This window comes from Dermacentor albipictus, chromosome 7 (genome assembly GCF_038994185.2).
Source record: "Dermacentor albipictus isolate Rhodes 1998 colony chromosome 7, USDA_Dalb.pri_finalv2, whole genome shotgun sequence".
NCBI lineage: Eukaryota > Metazoa > Arthropoda > Arachnida > Ixodida > Ixodidae > Dermacentor > Dermacentor albipictus.
Genome location: NC_091827.1, coordinates 77,829,946 through 77,855,732, shown reverse-complemented (window position 1 = coordinate 77,855,732; position 25,787 = coordinate 77,829,946). Strand labels below are relative to the sequence as shown.

General features: G+C 46.1%; 2 protein-coding genes across 3 annotated transcripts in view; one reads left to right on the top strand and one right to left on the bottom strand.

Moving 5' to 3' along the window:
- LOC139047510 (uncharacterized) overlaps positions 1-25,787 on the bottom strand; it is a 35,559-nt gene extending 9,772 nt beyond the window's left edge. The window contains exon 1 of the mRNA XM_070521321.1: positions 25,679-25,787. The gene's annotated coding sequence lies outside the window, so the exon portion shown is untranslated. The remainder of the gene's footprint in view (positions 1-25,678) is intronic.
- On the top strand, positions 15,125-18,293 carry LOC135899027 (uncharacterized). 2 transcript variants are annotated; one of them, XM_065428273.1, is made up of 2 exons: positions 15,125-15,611; positions 17,808-18,293. In XM_065428273.1, the coding sequence occupies exons 1-2, from the start codon at positions 15,281-15,283 to the stop codon at positions 18,041-18,043; spliced, it is 567 nt and encodes a 188-aa protein (XP_065284345.1). In that variant the 5' UTR covers positions 15,125-15,280; the 3' UTR covers positions 18,044-18,293. The 2 variants fall into 2 exon arrangements, with proteins under 2 accessions (XP_065284345.1, XP_070377421.1); XM_070521320.1 differs by having other exon boundaries at positions 17,805-18,293.

Here is a 25,787-nt window from a genome sequence, read left to right as displayed (position 1 = left end):
CTGTTACTACGCCGGACCACCATCAGTTGTACTTCTCTCCTCGAAGAGACAAGCCAAGCCGTATGTCGAATGAGCTTCTTGAACAACACGTTCCAATATGGTGAACACGGTGTAAATCATGTATCTTGGACCTCAAGGAGGTGTGACGTAATGCTAGCGCATTTCTCTAGCATTTACCGCTAAATCGCCTCTGACTTCTTTTACAGCGAAGTTGTTAAGGGCTACTACTTTTTCCACTATGGTGAGAAAAGTTCCAGGTGGGAGGCTGCACTTCGCAGCCCGGACCTGGATGAACAATTCTGGGCTGTCCCGCAGGCTCACGACGTGGCCGTGAGGCTTGGCCTTCCGGTCCCGACGTGGGAGCGGCCCGCTTAGTGGTTAATTATCACTACTTGCAGGACCGAATAAAGTTTTCCTTCCTTCCTTCCTTTCCCACTATGGTGTCCACGTATAGAAAAAACTATCATCATCAGCATTGGGTCCAGCGTCGTCGCCTTCTTTCACAGCTGGCTCGTTCGCACCACTCGGCCTTAGCGCGCGAACGCGCTCGTGCCACTGATCCTGTTTTCGTTATATTTATTTATTTATTTATTTATTTATTTATTTATTTATTCTTAAAAAACACGAAGCCGTAGCCAGCAATTGAGAAAGACTTTAATGAACCGTCGGGATTTACCCAATGATGAACACCGGGGCCGCACGTTTCAGTTTCGCATGTTAACCATCTGTACGGAGTGCTTGGATTGGCAGTTTCTGTTTTCTTTGATTTAAACATCCATATTTCCTACCACGTTCCGGACCACTCCTCCAGAATGGGCGTGTCCCACTACGTACGATTCGTACATGAACATGAAAGTACGATGTCAACTCACAGATATGCCTAAAGCAGAACGATCTATTAATAAAATGGTTGATTATATTATTGCAACGGCAATTATATGGACACTCCAGGCGCATTCTGTCGTCGCCGTGATGTTTCGCATAAAGTCCAAGGGCGATCACATCGCGGCCGCGCGCCCTATGCTGTAGGAGCGAGTAAAGGCTGTTTCACATGCTGCGACTGCAAAGACGAAAATCGGTGCTGTCGCACGCGTCGCAATGCGATTTTTAGAGGGCTCATTTCACATGATTGCGATTTCAACAATGCGACTGGTGCCACGCCCAGGGTTGCTTACTGCCAGGTTTCGTGACACACGGTGCATAATTCTTTTATTTTAGTGAATAAAACGTTTACACTATAATATTATTGACTTCTCTTGATTAGAAGCAAATAATATGTGCGTTTACTAATTTAAGAACGTTAGTTAAGATTTGTCTTGGGGTGCGCGACGGCGGTTTTGTTAGTTCAGTGCGACATCGCGCACGTAAACAGCTGTTCGCAGGTGGTTCAGCCAGCGATTCTTTATTCTATGGTTCAGCGTTGTGTGTTGTCTTATCTACATTCTATGACCGTTTCGTTCTGCCTGTGCTTCAACAATCTACAAGATGACCTATCGACAAGTTCATATAGCTACCCTCACCGTATATGCAGTATTCGGAATTCGGCTGCCACGAAGTTGTGTCAGCCCAGCAAGATCCTCGCGCTACGCGTGCTCGGCGTCAGCTTCTGGAGAAACGATGCGTGTATATTGCCCGTCATTGCGCATATGTGGTGCCTGCTCCTAGCCATATTCTTACGCCAAACGCAACAAGAAGCACCAACCCGAACGCCCGCGTGTGCCCCTGAACGAAGCCTCAAACGATCAGTGTGATTAGGACGTGGAATGAAAACTGTGTTGTGAAATCCAACCTTAGCGCTAGCCTGGTTCGTCCATCGCCGTGCTTGCGCTGCGAATATATATATGGGAGCCTTCTCTAAATATTTCTAAAGGCGCAAAAGCCGACGCATTAAATGTTTCGAGCAGTTACCGTCGCTTTTGTAGAAACCTGTACGTTGTAATATAGCATTCTAAAAGACACGCTTCTCGTCCACTTTGTTGTCCCGAGTCTCGCGCTGGTAGTATACTCGGAACTTCTAACAAGAAGACCATATCAATACGCGCTATTCATAATGCAGGATCGTAGGCCCACGGCAGGCGCACTTGCTGTAGAATTTTTCAGCTTTCTGCTCAGCCTCGCACGCCTCTCACGGTTAGCCTGTTTTGTGGAAATAAATATTATTATTATATTATTAATGTTATTAGATATTATAGTTTCTTCACTGTAATTTATAGCAATCATCCAGATTTCTTAAGCTAGTCATGCATTTAACCTGTATTAGGTCAACATTGTTATGACATGCTTATGGGAGTCATTTCAAACTAGATTGCTCAGCCAGAGAAAGTACAAGTGCAAGCTTCAATGTTTATTCCAATTTCGTATTCCTAAACAGATTATATTGGCAGAATTTTATGCCTGCTTGCATTTCCTGCAATTCAATGTTCAGAGCTGGAAAAACTGATTCCTTTTCTTGCTGCCGAAAGGCTGCTCCAATGTCGATAGCAAGCTATAATTATTCATTTCGAAAGTGTTAAGCAATGACTATATGTCTAAGCATATCAATGCGTTTTTGTTCCACGAACACAATAAAGTTTTTCTCTCCCTCTCATTGACAGCCATGGAATGAAACCATTCACTTTCATAAGTATCAGGATGCAAACATTCTGGAGATTGTCCTGAGCATTTGTCTGCATCCTATAGTGTGCATGTTTGTATTAAGTTCTCGTGTTACAATCGCAGTGATCTACACATATTGTTATATTGCAACAAACTAATTTATTTCACTTTGTTTTCAAATCTACCATGTGGCCATGCAGTAATACCATGGCCCATGCATTAATAAGCAAAAAAGAAAACTGCATATTCAGTGTAGGTGTTGGAATCTATGCAAAGTGAGGTGTCTGTCAAGTGGTCAATTAAATGCTGTTAAAGTAACTGCGATATATACAATTTGTCTTATTTTAAACAATCCAACATGTCATCTTTTGCAAGGTTTGCTTATGCACCGCATAGGTCACAACCTTAATGTCATGTAATCTTTATGCATTACACTGTTCACAAACCATACCGAAACGCAAATGGCAGTTAATGTAGATGCACGCTGCGAGACATCAACACAGTGACGTTTGTTGAGCAAGGAATGGTGCGAGGTGTATGCAGATGAATGAATGACGTGCTTATGTACTTATTTATATACCTCGCAGGCTGCAAGGTTGGAGTATTATGCAAGGGGGAATAAGAAAGTTGTTACATAAGGAAGAAGGGCACAACATTAAGAAAAAAACCAGCAAAAAAAGCAGTACCAATACATTGCACCAACTAGCCCAACATGTTTTACTGGCACAACATTATACAATACTTGACAAACAATAACAGAAAAAGTTACTGCCCATGCACCCTGTACAGACGGTAAACCAGCGAAGCTGAAATGTGCAGCCCCAGTGTTTATCACTGGGTTAATTCCAATGGTTTATTCAAGTCTTTCTATATTATTGGTTATGTCTGTGTTTCTTAATGAGGTTATGCACATGTTTGGCTTGGGTTTATCACATTGTTTATTTGGAATGCCACACATTGCACTTTGCAAGATCACCTTCATAAAAAGTGCAATGAGTGGTTCATTGTGTTAATCCAGCGGGTCCATCAAAGTCTTTCTGAATACTGTTATGCACTTGTGTTTTGTAATGCGTTAATCATAATGTTTATGACTCAGTTATGCACTGTAGTTACGAAGTGACACACCGGGGCTGCACATTTCATTTAATTAAATACAGGGACACATTTTCGAACCTATTGGGAAGTCTGAAAGAGACTGCTGCACGCGTGCTCTGCTGCTAGAGAGAAACGACGTCACTATCGGTCTAGCCAATGGCCCACCACACCTTTGCTGTGAGATAATAATGACATCATGATCTTGTCTTAACCCCATCCCCCTCTGTGTCCCTTCCCTGCAATAATACGCAGATAAATGTATGTTTGAAATGCATAAGCATTTCTATGTCTACCCAACAATAAATGTCTCCGTCCATCATGCAAGACGAATGCAATGGCTCACACCCCTACACTAGGGTTTTTGGGATTGGACCATGGGTGTTTCACATAGGCATATACAGCTTCACTGTAAAAAGAATGAACACCTTTCTGCTAGAGACCGAGACAGTCATGAGGTGTATTAACAAATGAAAGTTTATTTAACATGCCGAGTAAATGCTGTTTGATAAGCAATAAATCGAATTTACACAAAAAGCAGAAGCAAGATCTGATGTGTGTCAATACAGATCCCAACAGGAAACGCATCCATCTCTGAAAGTGTAATAGCGACCATGCTGACACAAGATTCTCCCAGTGTATTTGCATCTACAGCATCCATAATTTCTCTAGGCAGCCGATTTCCACAGAATGCTAGCTTCTTCCTCTACGATGCACTCTCCACATCTGAATGTGCATTGTAGAGGAAGAAGCTAGCATTCTGTGCAGATCGGCTGCCTAGAGAAGTTACGGCAGCTGTAGATCTAAAAATGCTGGGTTAATCTTGTCAGCACAGCCTCCGTTAGAAATGGATGCATTTCCTGTCAGGAAATGCACATGAATTTTTGCTTCTCCTTTTTGTGTATGTTCAGTCTATTGCTTGTCAGCGAGCATTTACTCGGTGTGTACATTAAACTTTTGGTTGTTAAATCATATCGGTTTTCTTGTTTGTCCTATGTGTTCTCTGCTGCCATTTGCAGCCAGGCTATTCGTTTTTTTTTTTTTAGACTGCAACAAGTCACTTTAATGGCCCTCATGATACCTTACAAAATTTTTTATTTGGCCAATGTAGCAAGAATGTACAGTGTGAAGCAGTAAGAACAGGGTATGCTAACTTCTAATTAAAAGGTCTATTGTGAAAATGCAGTGATCTATAAAGGCTACCACGAAGTAGTACAGCAATAAAACCTGATAAAGACTAGTGCTTGATGAAACCAAACATAAAAGCAGGAAAGGGAGAAAATACATATAGATATACAAGTCCAGGGAAAAAAACATTGTGATCACCAAGTGTGCATGTGGCTACCTTCCAGGAAACTCATTTTTTTCCCAATGGCATGGAACTGGAAGAATGTGCTTGCATAAGCAAGCGGTCAGTCTGTCTATTGGAATAACAACAGTGTTTCCTGAAAGGTGCTGGCATGCAGGATTGGCAATTGTAATGATTTTTTCCTGCACTTGGAATTTTTCTCTATTTTCTTTCTGTAGCATTTTTATTTATGTTTGGCTGCATCAAGCACCAATTTTTATCTATCCTTCAAAGATGTCTTTCTTTTTGTGAGGAAAACTCGGGGAAGGCAGGAGATGGAAATTCAAGATGATGAGCAACATGAGAACAAGGTGAAAGTAGGAGCCAACGTTTCCACACGTGGACCTTGAAGAAGACAAGTCCACTTGTCGAAATGTTGGCTCCTGCTTTCACCTTGTTCTCGTCCTGCTCATCGTCCTTTTTTTTCTGGTAATTTATATGACTCGCCACATTTTTACAAATGAACCTCAGTTGAAAGTTAGTCCTCATCCATATCTAGTGTCATCCTGTTGATACTGCTTCACGCTATGCACTTTTGCAACATTTGTGTGTGCGCGCGCACACAGGCATGGATTTGGATGTGAAATCGCGCCCTGGGGCAGAGGTATCATTCTTCTGTGCAGCCTCGTGAATTCATTAACTATATTGCAACAGAAATGTGATGGACAGGAACGAAATGAACACACAGAGCGCTTCGTTCTTGTCTGTTGTCTATCTGTTGCACTTTAGTTAATAATGAATACACACAAACTCATCTAGTTTTCAGTTATTATGTCGGGCTTATAAGCCTGCTTGTGTCCTGGAATATCTGCATGGCTACGTATCCTGTAATTTAATTTCTGGCCATGTGCTTGCAAGTCGCGTGTCAATCACCTGATTTTCCTGACAATCTTGTGTGATGTGCAGGCACAGACAGTTTCTGGTGAATCCATGCAGGGTGTTGTGCAGGGTGTAATCTGCACTACAAGTGCTGCTTTGATTGCTTTCAGTTCAGCTTTGCTAGGTATAGGATGACCTGGAATGGTACTCACTTATATGGGGTTTAGTTTATGTAGTGTCGTACTACTGTTACACTGCTATTGCCAGATCAGTGTACTATATGGGCCTTATGTTTGCTTGCATCTTCATGATTAGCAACCTCCTCTGTGTGTTTTGCAGTTGCATATAGTCTTCTGGCCTAATTGTTTGCCCCCATATTCCACGGTATGGGCCTGTTGTGTTTCAAGTTCAGGTACTCCCGACGTTGTGTTTCTGAAGGGAGAGGTAGTCGTCTTTGCATCTCATATGCTAGCTGGCATAGTATCTTGGGACGAGGTTCTGAGCTCTTGAGACAAAGAATTTGTGCTGCAGGCTGCAACCCTACTCCGTCTAGGTGCTTGTTCGTTACTTTCTCATAGAGGTCTTCAAGCATGGTACAGCTGGAAAGACCTGTTATTACTACCCGATGCCTGTATTCAATGAGTTGTCTTTTTGTGTACTGCTGGTAATTCATACCGTACGATACCTTGGACGCAAGCACAGCATCTGTGATTTTCTATAGTATCCACTCGTCCACCCCCATTATTTCGAGATTATTCTTTTCACCAGATGTGGAAGTTGCATCCAGGCACTGCATAATTGTTTCACCCACGTGCTGGCTCTGCCGTCATGGGCTTACACTAGCTGAGGATTTGTGGATGTTGACTTGCGGGCATATTTGTCCAGCTATGAGGATCACAATGTGCAATCTGGGGTAGTTCTTGATTCTAGTCTTTTTTTTTTCCGACGTTGATATGAGCCGACTTATCAGAAAGCGAGAGGCCAGACTGGCCAAGAAAGTCTGCAGTGTTGTCGAGGGCTTGTTGCATCATTCTTGATTTCTGTATAAGGTAGCTTTCCCATGGACTGTAATACACCATAGGCTGTAGTGTTTCTTGTAGTATGCCCGTGTTGTTGGTGCATGTGGGTCAAATGTACCTCCAACTCTCACCTGGAATTTTCTGTCTTTCAGAAAGTTACTGTTTAAGTGCTCTACCAGAAATGCTTTTGCTCATCGTTCCTCTTATTAGAGCAGCATGAGGTACTGCTGTTAAAAGCCTTTTCACTCTCTTCATTCTTTCATAAGCGGTATTACACAATGTCCTGCAATAAAGTTTCTGCTGCTTATGGCCCACTCATATCTGCCAAAAGGGACAACTCTTGAAAAAGGTTTTCTTTGTGCTATGTGTGCGACGTAGTATAAGCATTCATGCCTTTTGTACATCTGTAGAACCAGCTTCCTGACAGAGTACTTGCTATACCTGATCATGCTTATTTGTGCAGTGCTGTTGAACAATACATATCGATGCAATGAATATTTACACATTCGAATTATCACGAAAGATGGTTGTTTTACAATTCTGCCCTTTGCTTTCTATTGGTGTTAGATTTTGCATAAGCATGCCCCCCTATGCAATAGTATTTTGAAGTGTAAGGGTTCAATAAAAGGTGATGAACTAAATCTAAGTGCAAGAGCTTTTTTTCTCACCTACGACTCCCATCGAAATGCGACTTCCATGGCTGGCAAATCAACCCCTCGCCTTGTGTTAGCAGCAGAATGCTATAGCCACAGTGGCAGGTGAACAAATTGAAGAACAATATTTCTGTGTATAATTTTTTTTCTTGCCTGTATGTAAGTAAAGTTTGGTATAAGTTTGTCATTGCAAAAAAGCCCAGTTTATGGTCTTTTATTGAATAAGCCACATATTGTGTATAGTTGAAATGCAGAAATTTGTTCTGAAATCCTCGGGTGATATATGTTCTTGCAAGTAGCATGGTATTTCATTACTTATAAAGATAATAATCGCAGCGGATATCGTTATATGGATTTACACACTAATATATGTGATCACAAACTTATTAGAAACTTACTAGAAACATGTAAGGCATGAATGTTTCTGCACACTTGATCCGCTGTGAATGTGCAAGAACTGCTTGTACTTGCTGACTTCACTGCACAGTTTTGATTTACTTTTCTTCAGCGTGTCGTTTTATACTGTTTTATCCCCACAAGAACAGGCCGCTTGCCTGCTTTTCGCATTGTTGCACGAGTTCTACATAATTGTGCTGGAGGGTACGTTGTCACTTTGCCAATATAGCAAGCAATTTAATTAATCTGCTAGCTGTACAGTTAATTACCTTGCAGAGCAAGTGTTCATACAGATGCAGTAAGGATACAAAGTCCGCAACATAGTCTATGTTTACTGGTTTCTGTGCAAGAAAAAAAAAATCTCCAGAGAAGAGGTGCAACTTAACGTGCATGTAATATTTTATTCAAGCCACGGATTTAATGCTACCGTAGCAAATTCATTACGATAGCCTACACTTTTGCTCTGTCAAATTTAATAAGAGGCAAGATAAGCTTTGAAGATGCATCGGGAAATTCATGCTTGAAAACCGACAAGAAAATGCAACTGAACGGTACCGCGTTCAGCGCAACGTAGAAACTTCGGGTACTTTGCTGTCTTGTCATTTGCCCTTGCCGAGGTTGAAATAATTCAAGCTGCTCCGTAAGCGCGATTTTTGCATGCTACTCAACAAAAGAAAATTGTGACGACCTCGTCGTCTGCTGGGGATCGAACACCTCCTAGGACTGACAACTCGCAAAGGCGCACGAAGCAAACGTGAAAATGCACTTCATTTGCTGTGTAGCGTGTCAACAAACGCATAGCAATAGGAGAATGCAATCTGTACAAGTTTTTTATTCTCCCTTAATTCGCGCACGTACCTAATTCGACGATCCACGTCTCCGCGATTGCACTTGTCGTGCGAGACGCCATCAAAACAAACCGGCGAAATAGCTCCGTTGACAGCTCTCCACGCAATTTCGACGGAAAATCGCAGCGATCGGTGCGACGGTGCGACTGTGCGACCAACCGGTTGGTCGCAGCCGAAAATCGGGGGGACGGCACTGCGACTGCGATTTTCATCGCAAACGACGGAAATCGCACTTCCGGTGCGACGAAAATCGCATCATGTGAAACAGGCTTAAAAGCACGCGAGGGTGAGCCGACGACGGCGGCTCATTCACGCGCCCAAGGGAGGAAAGCGGGGAGCAATCGCGCCGTATTCAGTCGCGTGCAAGGTACCGAAGGGGGGGGGGTGCGTTTACTACGGTGGATGCTACCTGTAGCGCGGCTGAGCGGGCCCTATCTTGAAAACGATCTGCCTTGAGGACAAAGTCGAGGTGGGCCGAGGGCTCATAGTTTAGCGTGCGCTGTGTTTTCGCCGCTTTGTTCGCGTCGGAGAGGCAGCACGAAGGTCACTTCGCTCGCTGCTGCTGCCGCGCTTCTTCACTCCAGCACTTTGACTGCGAGTTCCCGGTCATCGAGTGAGATGTGTTCATGTTTGCTTGTGCGCGCATGGCACCATGCTTGTTAATTTAGTTAGTGAGCGAATGTTTGCAAGTTTATATATATGGGCGATAACACTACTATCTTTACTTCATATAGCTGTCTACTAATTCGCTGTCGCAATCTATGCTTCGCCTTCCTGGCGAAACTGCGACTTTGTTTACAACTTATTAGGTTTACTTCACATTCATTTAGCCATTCGTTATGTGCCACTGGAGCTGTGTCCGATTATTTGTTGCATAGAATGAAAATAAACAAAATTGTGCGCATCGCCGTTAGATGCAAAACATTTCATTATACTACAGCTATGTTTCATTAGATTCCAACATGTGTGTTGAATCTGCATAATTTGTTTACTGAATTATTCTGTGAAGTTTAATTTGATTCAATTTTATTATTACATATTCTCCGATCTTTATTTTTTGGTTTCACACTCCAGGCCTGTGTCGTTATTACGTAAATCTATCCAACGTTTTCTATTCCATTTCCGCCATTAGCGCTCCGCGACTGATCACAAATGTTGTGCCACTGCCACGTTGCTTGTCTGTCCCGCCAAAACAGGAAAACGGCGAAAACGGCGCTTCTCAAAATGAGATGTACACAATGTTTATGCATGAATATGAAAGAAAAAGACAAGTTATTGCCGATTCTACGCTTTGTCGTCATTGGCACTCCACAATTGGCAAAAATATGTCGGGTCGCGCCCGCTTCGCCTGTCTGTCACGGAACCGAGAAAACTGAACACGTCACAGTGACGTGTACGCATTAAAGGTGTGTAATTCTGCCGAACAAAACTGAATATGTTTTTTTTTAATAGCCTTGGATTGGCCCCGTTCCAAAAGCAATTGACGATGACTCCCACCGATCGCTTTGGCGCTGGCTGGCATGAAGCTACAGGCCGGATTTCTTTGTGTACGATGAAAATGAAGTTCGGAACGGAATATCAAGCGTCATTTGTATATTCTGAGTGAAGCACCACGCACTTCATTCCCGTATACCAACGTATGCCGTATATCTAAGTTACGTAAAACGGTGTTTGCTCTCTTTCTGCTCTTATGGTTTACCCGCTTGATTGCAGCAAAAGCGTCAAATTCGGGCAAAAACAACGCGACTCGTACAGCCGATCAGCTGTTTCCACAGCGGATACCACCTTGCGGGCGCTGGACAATATATATGGAACGCGGAATCGACGCATGTATCACTACGGCTCTATAAAAAAAAAAAAACTTGCGTATCCGCGTTTATTTCGAAATGTATTGGGACCGCCTTTGCTATGAAGAGATATGATGTTGGTTTTAGTGGCTCGCAATTGTTCATTAAGCGCTTCTATCGAAAATGAAGTTGCTGTAAGGCCCCTCCATGTAAAAAAAAAAATGCAGGGACCTTCCTAAATAATCGAAGAAAGGGTTCGCTTTGCCAAATCTTTTCCGGTGACGATCCGTTTGGACCACGTCCTTTGTACCCCGTTGCACGTCGCCGTAATCGTCGAAAAGCCAGCGCAAGGCAAGGGGAAGCGGACCAATCGGAGACGCCGGCCACCACCTGCTCACTTCCGCCTCTCCTCTTGGTATCTTCGACTGGTCGCCTGTATGGCCCGAAGCAGAGTCGGGTAGATCGGTCGGTTCCCGAGCTCAGAGGTAGAGGACAAGCGCGCAAGCCGAACGTGCGACTCACTCTCGGAGGAGGAAATTGCTGATGCGAAACCACGTGACTACTGCCAACGTCCGATGTTTCGCCTATCCAAAGCTCCCAGCGCTGCCGGAAAAACCGGCGGACGTGCCGGTGGGACGAACATTCGTCGAGACGCCAGCATGCAGTGGCCTAGGTTGCCAAGGTTACGGTGGGCCGTCGCCAACAGCAGCGACGCGGCGCTGCGATGACGTTTCAATCTCGATGACTGCTCCGACGACAGGGCTCGGAGCGCCTTAGAGCGCTCCAAGATAGAGGAGAGCAATCGTAAAGAACCAGCCGAACGCAGGGCGCGCACCGTCTTTCAACCAGCCGAAGACTACGCCGCTCGCGAGAGCGCTCCAGAGTGCTCAGAAACGACCAGCCGAAGATAGCATCTGTTTCGTCGGCGTGAGTTAGCGCTGCTCAGCCCAATCGTATAGAGGCCAGCGTAACACTCCTCCTTCTGTCATCGTCACCGCCGCCTTCACGAATTCGGTCCAGAGATGAAAATACGGATACCAGCGAACATGAAAAGGTGCAATGCAAGCTTGCTACACAGATTCCGATTAGGTGTGGCGTTCACGCGGTGCTACCTACATCTCATCGGACGGGCGGACAGTCCGAATTGTGAGGAATGCGGTATTCCTGAGGCGACAGAACACCTCTTGTGCATCTGCCCGCGATTTGATGTACAGAGAAAACCGCTGACAGACATCTTGTCAAAATTTGTCGTAGGACCATTAACCTAAAAGGTCCTATTGGGACCTCCGCCCGATCCTCGTCATCAACCTGATAGTCTGAAGGCTCTCAACAAATTTTTGTATGAGAGCGGACTGGACAAGAGACTTTGAAGAATCTTAGAGCGTGCGTGATTCTCACCACCATCTTCATCTTCATAATCAAAGTGTTCTCTCTTCGTTCTCCACCCTTTCCCCTTCCCTTCCCTCAACGCCGAGTATTAAGTCAGAACATTGATTCTGGCCGACTTCTCAGCTTTTCTATCACGATAAATACCTACCCACCTACGCTTTCTCCGGTGATGCACTTCTGTGCGTTCTTCGCCTCTCCTCAGCTGTTGAGATAAGCAAAACACAGGCCATGCTATTTGCTTAAAGGGACCCTCACCAGGTCTGGCCAATTTGAGCTGACAAGCGTAGAGCTTACATTGCGCGGTAACGATCATGTCTGCAAAGGATTACATCACTACGCGTCGCGGAAAGACCTGAAATTTCACACAGAACGCCGTTTTCTCTTCTCCTCGCGGCCGCCGCGCTCCAAGCCGGAGGCTGACGTACACGTGCCAGTGCGCCTACGTGCACGTCTTTGCACTGTGACGTCGCTCGTAGTGACGCCTGACTTCGAGAATTATTCAAGGCAACATCTGTTATCCGTGTAATATATGTTGCTTGAACAGACTGATTAAAGCTTAGAGAAATAATAAAACACGCAAATTGAATGTCTGCATGTTTTTGCTTTACTTCGCACCGCAGCAAGAGAGATGTACTTCCGTTTCCTCTGCTTGTTCCCATGTCGTGCAGTCGCACGCGCAGACACCGTCATTCTACCGGCTTACAGCGCGGGAGCATGCTCTGTGGTCCGCTTGTGTCTGCCTCAGTATTCGCGTAGCACTGACTTATGCCGCTAGTCGGGCGTCCTCGTGCACAGCGCGCAAAATCGTGTGCTGCGCGAAACGAGACAATCGCAACAGTCTCGCACGCGCCGCCGTCAGCGGAAGTGCGCCGCGCCGCAAGAAAGCGACGAGAAAAAAGAAATGAAGTCAGGGCCCGTGACGTATGCGTCACGCGATCCCCGAGGTCCGGTATGGAAAAACGCAGGGAAGGAATTTCGCTAGCAGAAGCTAGACGGGGCAAGCCGAGAGAGTGTCTCGCTTGGCAGTGGAGCTCGCCTCCTGAAATCATGGGTTTGCGGCACTGAAATATTTCTACGTAGGCTATTTTGAGCCGATTTGAAAATTTTTTGCTGCAGAACGCTCCCTAGAGGACACGTAACAGCTTACAGCGCATAAGCGAAATTTGCTATGGGGCCTGGGGAGGGGCCCTTTAAAAACCAAACAAAACGGACTGCTTCTAAACGAGGAGAGCTTTTGGCTGGACTCTTCACAAAGCATACTGAAAAGATTTTGCGCCAAAATATAACACACACAAGAAAGACGACGACACCACGGGCGCTAGTTCAACTGTTTAACGAGGCTGAAAGCACTCGACATATATAGCCCTCCAAAACACCGCGTATGCGTACAAGGCAACATGGAGTACAAAGTTTTATCAGTGTAGGCACGATAGAAACTTCAGCTCAGCCTCGTAATGAAACACTCATGTATCACTAACACAGTTACACAGTAACACAGTAAGACAGAAAGCGGATCCGAACTGTGCTAGTGATACACCAGTTTTTCATTACGAGGCTGAGCTGAAGTTTCTATCGTGCCTACACTGATAAAACTTTGTACTCCATGTTGCCTTGTAGGCATGCGCGGTGTTTTGAAGGGCTATGTATGTCGAGTGCTTTCACCCTCGTTAAACAGTTGAACTAGCGCCCGTGATGTCGTCGTCTTTCTTGTGTGTGTTATATTTTGGCGCAAAATATTTTCAGTATGCAAGATCACCAACTAGCGCAGCAGTTAACTCTTCTAAAGTATATTTCTTCAGAAACCATTGCTGGTCCCCGCTACGCTGGCGTCGGCTGTGACATACATATGACGTCAGGAGAATGGAATAAAGTTAAATAGCTTTACGAATTATATATTGCTTCTGTTTCAATGCTGTTGCATACAAATATTCTCCAACTTCTTATGATCATCATTACCATCGTCAGCCTGGTTACGCCCACTGCAGGGCAAAGGCCTCTCCCATACTTCTCCAACTACCCCAGTCATGTACTAATTGTGGCCATGTTGTCCCTGCAAACTTCTTAATCTCCAGAACTTCAGTTTGGCCTAGTTGGTATTTACTGCAAATCATATTGACCGCAAAAAAGACGGGGACAGAGGAAGAAAACACATAAACAGCACAGGCGGTAATCTCATCCTCTTAATCTTCTTAATCTCATCCGCCCACCTACCTTTCTGCCGCCCGCTATGATCGTGCTGCCCGTGTTATTAGCGAATCTCACTGAGCGAGTACATGCCACTGCTACGCGAAACCATGGATTACACTACCACTAGCAAAAAGAGAAGCTTCTAGAACCTTCGTTTCGCCAATTTGAACTTTCCTTGACTTCCATGAAACTATGTCTTCTCTCGGGGTCACGGCGATGACCTTCAGCTACATGGATGTTTGCCTGGCAGTGTGGAATTTAATTTGCAACAGGAAAATATTGCTGCGGTATATTTGCCTTCTTAATGCGAAGCATTCTCCCAGTCCAGCCATGCACCTTACGGCGAGCGGGCCTATCTCGCCGTTTCCGTGGGCCAGTTCCGCTGATCATACTCTATAAAATTATGTGCCACAGGGGCTACTGGGTATCTGCAGTGGGACGCTGGGTACGTGCCACTGTGTTTCAGTTTTCTTTCAATTTTATATTTTGTCATTTCAAACGTTGTCTTAATTACTTGTTATAAATATACACCCCCCTGCCGTGCACCTATAATCTCTACATAACCGTTTGCTATCCAACAGTCACATTATTTATGCAACCGTTCTCTACAGATCGTTACGTCACCTACAGTTGAGTCTGCCAGTTTTCTTTTTTTTTCTTTCTTCGACATTCTGGCGCAAAGATCGTATTATTCTCAGCCAATAATCCTCCATGATCACGGCTCTCTTTCTTTGTGCATATAATACACCCGGCTGCTAAACAACAAATTTTTTTGGTATTCTTTATTTCATATTTATTTTATTATTCCCTCTAAATATTGCCGCAAAATGTTATATTACCACTAAATTGTAGCTTTATTTATTCTCTTTATACTATTGCTGGTATTGCCCTCCCCTCCTCCGCAACATTTCTTATCCTATCGCCCGCTTCTTGGCCAATCTCCCGCTGTGAGTGTGTGTCATTCGCCGCGATCATCATCATCATCATCATCGATCATATGGGGTGCAGCTGAAAGAAAGAAGGAGGAACCCGAGGAAGGCTAAGGGGCGACTGACTTCGTGCGGCAGTTTTCAGAGCAACAAAACCGGCTACAAGGCCTGACTTCACTGTCAACAGCGGGCACATCAGCGGCAACGACGCCTTCACCATGCAGTACCTGCGCTTCTACAACGAAGACGATGCACAGTCTCCCCCGCCCACAACGGGCAGAGACCTCCCTGCTGGGTTTGCACCAGTTATAGACACAGGGGCCGTACCTGCTGCAGGGACATCTGGGTATCCGGCTAGTGATCCTTGGACGGTGAGTGATGCCCTGGCTGCCTATCCTGGCTGGCTCGACGTTGCCCCTTCCGCTGCTGCCTCTGGGGCTCCTGGCCAGCGCGCCGTCCAACAGCCGCATCCAAAGAACGCGCCGCCACCGACTGCCAACGTGGCAGACAACATCGCGCCTCCACCGGCAAGGCTCAATCATACTGGCGGTAAGGTTCTGAATTCTCAGTCAGTCAATCAATCGACCGATTAATCAATTACAAACTTTATTTTCCAACACAAAGTAAATTATTCCTACCGGAATTATGTACGTTTGACGTAGGACTTATTAACGCCGTGAAATGTGTAGTTTGTTTCGAAAAATAATGCTTGCGATTGATTGATTGATTGATTGATTGATTGATTGATTGATTGATTGATTGATTGATTGATTGATTGATTGATTGATTGATTGAACGCGGCGCCTTCTTTGTCTCTTTCGTTTTGTCTCTGGCTGTTGTCATGCCGAATGGACAACAACTTGGGTCGTTGACTACGTGCCACTGCGCATGCGCTCGAATGTGCGTTCCCGAGTAAGTGCCAGTGTGACACGAGTGGTACTGAAGACCTAAATGTATCTAGACTTACGTCGTACTTCTCGGTGCCCGTAAATCTTTCGTCAACGTTCTTCCCTCGACAAGCGTCGTACGTCGCCTTTGACCACGTGACACCGACAGCTACAGGTGGCGTGGCTTGACTCGTGTCCTCCGCTACTGTGGCTACCTCGTTTACTCAAGCAACTTTCGCATCAAATAGACTTCAACATTACGGTATATCTGCGTGTTTTTATTACTGATGAGTCGTATTGACAAGGTATGCACAGTCACTATGGTCCCATAGCCACAGGCTAGTGCGGGGGCCATTCACCATTTATACTGTATAGCAGCTGTCAATAGAATACTTAGTTGAATACAAGTGGGGAAGGAATATTCATTTCCATTTCCAGGAGACCCGAAACATGTCGCACAGTGTCAGCAGTATAAACAGTTACAAAAGAACACAATGTCAACTGATACAACGTTTACGAGGGTCTTGCAAAAGTCCTACTAAAAAGCTCCTTGGTATATTTCAGAGGGGTGCGTAAAATATCAATCGTGTCCGCTTTAAATGTATCACGGTATCACAGAAGTGTGATACCGTTTTTTATTCCAGAGTTACAAATTTTTCAACTTGATATACAGTTTCTTGCAGTTTTTAGGAAACTTTGTAAAAAATTAATGGTCTAAATTGGAAATTTACTTCCAATAGCTTCTAGATTTTTAACTATTCCTTTTAGATGCAACAATACTCACCAACCGAAGGAAACGCTTTATCCGTTCACAGGAATTTAGATAGGAGCTCCGGTGCAAAAGCTTCACCTTAAATGGACAGCTAAGAGGGATATTAAGTTAACTTGTATTGTCAACTCAGGTTTCCGATATATCGAAATGCCAACTATTACCACGAGATGATGCTTCGCCGACCGGAAATGCACGAGAACCCAATACGGCTGGCGACGTCACCCTGACGTCACCCTGACGTCCCCCGCACGGGTTCGCCAATGCGACAGAGATTTTGACGGCTCCAGCTAGGGTCGACCTAATTGTCTTGCCGGTAAACAAAGACTGCGTTGAATTTTGAAACAATCAAATACTTTAACATAGCAACGTTCGACAGAGGTACTCTTTATAAAAATGGCAGAAGCACGAAAGGGTGCCATGAAGTTGATGACGCCACTTTGGTGTAGCGTTGTTCAAGTTCCTGCGCGGAATCGAAAACAAGGAACAGGCTTGAGTAGGACATCCTGGCCCACTTGTTGCTGGTTCATGCTGGAAGAAATGAAGCTCAGCCTTCGTTAATTTTGTACAGGAATGGTGAACATTCCGGCAGAACCCATCTCACAAGCACTGTCGATGTTAATGCTACTAGCATCCAAGCAAGGTATAGCGACACACTATATTTCTGAATGCACCTTTACTTAGAATCTATAGTCCTCATTCTGAGATTTCCATTGGCTAAGCTATATCCCTTGCGAAAATCATGTATGACATTGAATTGCATTAAAATGGAAGGTCTATCGCGTGGAACAATATGTCAATAGAAACTGAACCGTTTTCTTTTTTTACGATTTTTGTTAGCGATGCAACATACACTGTTTCCTGGATCGGGCCACATTCTTAATCACACTAGCTCGCCTGGGTCGACCAATGACCGTGAGGGCATGACGACGACTGTATACACTACGATATGGAATTCACGACGAAGGATTGGTACGCGTTTGCACAAGCCGACCTCCTAATTGTTTCTCTTTAGGATGCATCTCCTCTGTCTCTTGTTACGCCCAGGATAACCTCTCCGTCTTTCCTCCTCTCCCTTCTTCAAAGCAGGGCCCGTGGTTCCAAACTTCCAGAGTGGCAGCATCGCCCGCTTCCGCCTGGATGAACCCGGCGCGACTGTGCGGAAGACGCCTCCGTATTGGCTGATGTGCCTCTCTGTGGTGCTGGTGATGGCGTGCACGGTGCTCGGGGCCCTCGTGTACGTCGCCACGAGGATGCACCAACGAGGACGGCGCATCGCCCCTCGCGCCATGCCGGATATTCCAGTGACGGAGTTCGACGACTAGTAGCGTCCCCCCCCCCCCCCCGCCCTCCGGACTACATAGTAATGCGCCGCACGTTTCACGAGTCGCCAAATAAGTACACGTGCAATTTCAGATCCCTCGGCTTCGTGGATACGAGGTACTCAAGGGTGCAGCGCGAAAATTACGAGGACGACAGAAGAGCGGACACCGCGCAAGCTCGAACTCGCAGCTCAAAGAGGTAGACGAAGAATAAAGGCCGTGTTCGGGCGACCATGTTTGTCTCCGTCCGCAACCTCCTGTTCGCGTCATTATATATTTATGTGTGTGCGTGTGTCTATATGTATATGTATATATGTGAAGAAGCCATGCCATATAAGAAGCCAACAAACAAGGACAGCATAGGGTAAATTATCTGCAGTTCCTATAATTCCATTAAAGAAATGATAAATCAATGGAAATGAAAGTGGATGAAAAAACAAGGATGTTCCGCATCCGCCACCAAGACTGTTAGTGGTGGCGCTGGTTAACGCTCCCAAGGTTAGTTCGAGTAGACAAGCATAAATACCCCGGAAAGTGGATGGGAAAACGCCGCGCATATCTTCACCGCTGTTCAAAGCGCTGAAGTAATGAAACGTTTTTATTATTTTTTTCTACAAGAACGTAAGCCTTCAGGGGTTCGCTTAGAAGTATCGTGTGGAAGTACACCGCACGCTTCGCAAGTGGAGCGCTTCGTTTGCTGGTGTGGGCGTGCATAAAAATGGGGAGTTGAAATTCGCTTGAAAACTTTACATAGTTGTCTTCTGCAAGACTGGACCCTAAAAGCGTGAATGAAGCCCGAAAACACACGCAAAATTGCCGCGCGACTGGCCGCTCGAGGCACTTTGCGTGCATTCGCAGGCTTCCTCCACGCTCGGAAGAAATACTTTTATGCAGCACGTGTCACGCAGCAAAAAGCTGTATCGGGAGTTTTTCATGTTGTTCTGCAATTCTGTCAATGACACTTTTCGTCTAATTATAATATTTGCGAAGTTGATTAATTAATTAAAGGTACTTGTATAATTAGACGAAATGAAAAAAAAATAATCTGAGTATCACCAAGCGACGGCAAACGACATTACGTTGGCTCTGTCCAGCTACCTGACATTTGCATGTTTTTAACGTTTGGCTCAATTTACGTCGGACACCCTGTACGGAAGACAGGTATTTCATTTTAAAGAGAGTGGTGGCACGTTTCAACAAGTTCGTTCTTTCGACCTTCCGGCGTTTCTACATACTTAAGTGCCCTGACAACCTACGCTACATTAGCTGTCGTTTACTTAAGCACAGAAACGAAAAATGCAAAGAGTGACGCATTGTTTATAAACGTATATACGTCCGCAGAACGCGCGCAGCCCCTTCAGCGCATTTGCAGATTACGCACTAAAGCTGCTTATAGTGCGGGACAATTACGAACACGTACGAGCGAACGCTCAGCAAAACAACACGCTTACCCACTTTATGATTGCACCATATAAAGCAGTGCATCGCACCGAGTGTAAAGGCGGCATAGAAAAATCGCTCGGTGCGCAGAATACCTGAGGGAGGATCGAATGTTGACTAGATCCGCCCGTAGGTTGCACCATCATCCTCCTGCGTTGATCTTATGCAAGTTCAGTAGGCCCTATACAGACTTTTGCGGAATACCAATGCTTGGTTAGTATGTCGAAAAACATTCTTGCATGTTACTAGCGGAAATTTGAAAGGAACGATGTCTGCGGGAGATAAGAAATTTCAAAGCAAACACCCGCAAGCTTGCAGCTGCCCCAAAGTGGAGCTATAGCCCAATGAGGAGTTAGCTAATACATCAGGGTATACTTTAAGATACAAATAGCAAGCCCTGTATGGGACAAAATTAGTTTGCTTGTATCTCGTATGTGAATCTCTAATACTTATCGGCTCAGTATCTTCTCTCTGTATCACGATGCATTTGCAAAGTATATCTGCCAAGCCCTGATGGCGACCAGCGGTTCCAGGGACACGCACCCATTAGCACACATCGACCCAAGTGTTTAGGCTGCACTACATCTCCGGGATCGGCTCGCGACAGAGGCTAGAAACATGCCCTATACGGAAAAGTGGTAGTAACCCGCTAAAGAATGATTCCTTCTTCAGAAAAGAAGTTAGCTAGAGATAGTATTCTTAACGAAACCAGAAGATGTTTGCCTGGTGGCTCGCCTAGCCTGCTAGAGATGAGCGCGACGAAGTATGAAATGACACGCACACAGCAGCGTGCGACGAACTAGCACAACATACACGGATGGGAAACATCCGAAGCTAATGTCATGGTATCCCGACGAAAGCAGATTGTCGCGAGAAGGTTAAAGGAGCCTTCGTAGTTCGCCGTGCACAGACCGAGCTATTTCTTGCCATGGTCCAACAAGTGCACCCACGAGCTAAAGTATAGAGACCACTGCAGTCTTGCCGAAAAAAATAAAACTAAACGTATTCGCAGGTGAGACGCACAAACTGAAATTGACGAGTGCACTGGAAATTTCGCTATGCCGACTTTGTTTCGAGTTACATGCATTGGCGGAGAAGAAAATTTGCTTTATCGCGGAATTATTGGTACGTGTAGTTTTGTTCAGGGTTGCGTATCTCCTAGAACGGGGCGTTATCTGTGGCGTACGTTTAATGGAGACGCTATATAGTGTCGATTCTGTACGGCGCAGAGCGGCTGTAAGAGCATGACAATTTGTCTATGTCGTGTTGTTCGCATGCAGGGCACATTTTTGATAATGACAATGATAATGATAAACGGCACACAACACGAAGTCTCTTGACTTGATGAGGTTGTGACATATGCAGAATCGACCCCCCCCCCCCCCACCTCTCGGTTTCGCCTCATCGTTCTCGGCCATTGTACAGTGACGGTCTCTCGAATTTGTCAGCCTTAATGTCATGAGCTATAGTATACAACTAGTTATTGTCCAATTGCCCTATAAAATCATTAACTACGTGACGCCTGCAGATAAAATCGTGTTCCACCTCCACCGCCATGATCATGAGGGTAGCTGGCTAACACTACCAAGTCTAGATCTACACAAATACTCAAGAAAGTGGACAGAAGGGGGGCCACGTGATAATTGAGTGGTATAGAGCGTGGCGCGCGTAATCTGGAGCTTGTGGGTTCGGCTTCCAAGTGCGGCAAGTCAGTTATTTCCTTTATGGCTTTCTTGTCATCATTATCTGCTTACTACGTGCGGTTGTAACTACGAAGAAAAGAAAAAAAAGACCCCTTTATCTCTGCACCAAACCAGGTTACACCAGAAGCGGCTGCCGCTATATGTTTCACAGGAACAGTGAAAGTAAGTCACAAATAAATTTCCTGTTATATGACATGGAAACATGTATTACATATGGAAAACTAGTGCATTTCAGCGCATTTCGACAAGAGATGCTCAGCAGATTCCTGTGGCCTGACAAGAGTCTAGACCGTCAATCAGCAAGCGATCCTTGTCAGCATGCAAGAAAAGGAACATGTACGTACGAAAGCGCCTTCTTACTCCTGCGGCTGCACTATATAAGAAAGATGTCTTATGTAGTATAGTGTCGCCCCCTGTCAGATCTATGTGTCATCGCACATGCATGTTTTGCAGTTGTTTAGCTAGATGGCGTACCCCCCCTTCTGTCATGAGACGAGCATTGGACCAATCAGGAGGTGTCATCTGGCGTGTGAACCTTTTATAAGCAATAAACAGCCGCCGGTCGGGGGAGTCTTCGTTCCGGTTTTCAACGGGAGCAGTTCGCTCCGCGTCTCCTTTACTGCGCCGGCGTTAGCCGCGCGTTCGCTGGTCGGGGCCCCCCGCTTGCCTGCCGCTGCCGACACAACATCTTACTGTTATCAACACAACTGTTGGCCCTCGTTGAGGCAGTCTACCACTGATCTGTACTATGTAGAGATCAGTGCAGCCTACCCCCGCGTCAATTCAACTAACGCTTGTAATGAGGACAACGAAGAAAACGCAAGTCATTCCGCACCAACGTATACCGATTTCCTTTCTATCGGCGTATGCTTCTCCGACTGTTCTTACTTTCACGTACTTTCCAGTCCTTTCTAGCGTTCGTATAGGTTCACGTTCAAGACCGTTCGGTATCTCTCCGAGCACGCTGCCCGATCGCTTTCCTGCTCCCCACAGTGGGTATAGGTCACTCTTCCTGAGCAAACATCATCGTCGCAGATTCGACTTGTCCGAAGTGGTCCAGCCGCTGCGTACATCGCGCTTGGCCCGTCGGGCGACAGGAAACGTCCCACCGCGGGTCGCGCTGTCACCGCGGAACTGCACTTTCTATACTAGCCGCGTGGCCCCACTAGTCCGCAAGTTGGACCTCGCCTAGTAGAGCATTCTTCTATGGTCCGAAGAGTGCGCCCTGCCGCTTCTCCCAGACAAACCGCGAACGTAAGACTCGGGGAAGAATCTCGAATACAGCGCGCTATGGTGTCCACCACGGGACAGTCCGACCCGGGCGAGAGCTCGGCGACCTCGAGCACTGCCAGTTCCGGAGCGGGCAGCTCGGTGGTTTCGGGCGCCGGCTCGTCGGCCGGCGTTCCGCCTGCCCCCTCGAGCGGCCGCGTCAAACCCGCCCGTGGCATGACGCCCTGGGAGAGGCGTCACCTGCGACCGCGACCGCACGCGCACCAGCGAAGACAGCCGCCGCCGCCGTCGTCGTTCTTCTCGTGGAACAACGGTTGGGGCAAGGTCATCGCCCTCTCGGTCCTTCTCGTCGCGCTCTGCATCGTCCTGGGCGTCCTGGTGGTCATGTCTTACAAGATCGTGACCAATCCGCTCCGCAGGAAGTCTCTCTTCCTCAAAGCTCTCATGTCGTCTCCCAGGGTGACGGCCGCGTCCGAGTGAGAGGCTGATCCATGTGTCGATCGGTTGTGCTCGGGGAACTGCTTGGCTAAGTAAGACCTGCTGTTCGACAAGACTTTTCGCTGCTTTCTCGTCGGTAAAGCGGCGAATCTTGTGGCAACGATTCCTTTCATCGGCTTCAGAAAATTTACCGACCCGAGTACCCAAAGAGTAGTTTTGTTATTGTGAACAGCTTTGGCACAGCCTTCGCGTCGCTGAAAAAAAGAAATGAAGTTTCGTGCCCAACTGAGCGTCCGGCACCCTTCCAAAGCCAAAGTTGAGAGGTGCCACCTTGTTGGGTCTGTCTCAACATAACCTTTTTTTTCTGCTACATGCGGTTCAGATTTTTTTTTTCAGCCGCGGAAGATGAAGGCGTCTGTTCTGCCGTAGATGTGAGTGGGGGCACAGGGACAGTCAGCAACTTTAAACGTCGCTTCGAAACTCGGTGCTTGCGGCATTAAACATACAAAACAAATGGATGCAACATTGTCTCCTTGTTGCGGGTTACTCGGGCTATAGTTCTCTTGAATAGACATGCTTATTTATTTGCAGAAAGACGCATAGACATACAATGCATCTTAACGAAGATATTCGCACATGTGCAGGTGTGGTTTATTTTTATCATTGCTTGAAGTTAGCAGTGTGCCGTTGTTGACGCAAACAGTTAGGTTTTAAGGATTTCCGTGTTTATATACAAAAGGGATCCCACATTTCGCTCTGTGGTTTGCCGCTTCGAAAACGACTGCAGTGACGAAGAAAATCAATGCTTTCATTCAAAGCTGGACAATTTCACGCAAACAACAAAGAAACATCAAAAAGGAATGTTCAACACAGCTATCACGTACCTCTGGGCTTCAGTAAATCCAGTACTTTTCTATTGTCACTGAAACCTTGTTTAGCAATTCATTGATCACGATATGCTTCTGGCCTGAATTTTCGTCGTTTCAGCTTTGAAAAAAAGAAAAGACTTCATGTAATGGACGCCTGCAAGAGGGAGTGGCGAAGACAATTCAATGTACTGTAACAAATATTTTTATTGCAATTAGCATTCCTAGGATTTTTTCAAGCACTTTCCGGCGACTATTTACCTAACATATAAGTCATAAACTTTTTCCTCTCACGCTAACTTGGGGGAACTGAGTAATTCGCAGTCTAATGGGCAGAGCATCGAGCTGCTGTGCTGGTGGAATCAGGCTTGAGATCAACCGTTTGAACAACTTGTGTCACTAAGTATGTGACATTGTGTATGTGTCACTCTTCAATGAACATCTTTGACGATAACTTGGGTCACTGTGCATGTAGTACTCCTTGATGACCTTTAAAAGAGCGTTTAAATTTTCTCCGGTGCTAGGCGGCCTCGAACCCACGTCATATATTGTAACGTGTAGCAAGCTGGCAACGCTGTACATGCCCCAACTGTAGAAAAACATGCCACTGATCATAAACGGCACTGGCTGCCGAGAGACGGACGCATGTATGCAAGCAGTTCGATACATGGTATCAGGAGTGCCCGGCCCACGACCACGCCTGCGAGAGCCTTGACAGAGAGAGCTTAGGCCACCGGAGCCGCTGCGGCTTGGCGAAAATGTTCCTGACAACTGGCTGAAGTTCAAGCAGTGAATACAGCTTTACTTTTCCGCCACCGAGCCACAGGAACCGCAGAAGCTACGCAGCAAGGCGCAGAAAGCTGCTATCTTTCTTCATTTCGCCGGGCAAGAGGCCATCGATGTGTCAAACACCCTGAACATCAGCGAAGAGGCCAAAGTCGGCTACGAAAAGCTGGTGGAAGCTTTCGAAGCCTACTCCCTGGCGCAAATCAGCGAGACGTACGAGACGTACGTGTTTAGCAGCAGAGTGCAAGCTGATGGGGACCCATTAGAACAGCTCTACAGGGACCTGCAATGAAGGTTAGGAGCTGTAATTTTGGCCCACTGCGAGACTCGATGTTGCGGGACCAGATAGTTTTCGGAACTGTAACCAAGAACCTGCGAGAAAAGCTGTTAGCCAAGAAAAACTTAACCCTTGAGGCGGCCGTCGAGGGAGCAAAAGCACAGGAAGTTGCTCTTGCACGCATTAAAATATGGCAGGCGGAAAAAAGTGTTGCTGCCGTAAAGCACACAAAGGACAAACACCAAGACAGATACCAAGGAAAAAGCAGATGCGGCTTTTGCGACAGAGCGCACAAAGTTAGACAATGCCCAGCTTTTGGTAAAACGCGTGTGAATTGCAATAAGCCAAAGCATTTCGCCGTGTGTTGCAGAATGAAGCCGCCAAGGGTAGATAACGTCACACAGCAAAGCGACGTAATGCAGGACAGCAATAGCGATTTCGGCGTGCTTGAAATTTTCGCAGACGGCAGCAGTAGTATCGATAAGTCAAAGCGGGACTAGCTTGTCGTTACTCGCATCCTTGACGGTGACGTAAAGCTGTAAGTTGACACGGGTGCCCAAGCGAACCTACTCCGCATATTCGAGGCATTGAATGCCCGACAGCGTCCGCTACAAAGAAAGGACATTCTTCACAGTTATGAAGAAAACGAAATTAAACACATGGGAAAGGTCCGTCTTTTTGTTCAGCTAGGATTCTAAAGGCACCCTGTCGCTTTCTTCGTCGTGGAAAAAGGAAGACAGACCATAGTGGGGCCTGAAGCAAGTCAGCAGTTTGGCTTGGTGGGCGTAAACGAAGTGCTTGACGTGAAAAGTGAAAGCGAAATGTCTAAGCGCACACAACTTGAGTTTAAAGACCTGTTCACAGGTATTGGCAAGCTGCAATGGGAGTACAGAACGACCTTGAAGGACGACGCCCGTGCATTAGCAGAGCCGGAAAGGCGTGTTCCACTCGCACTGCGGCCCCAACTCAGGGAATAACTGGACCGCCTGGAAGCAACTGCCATCACC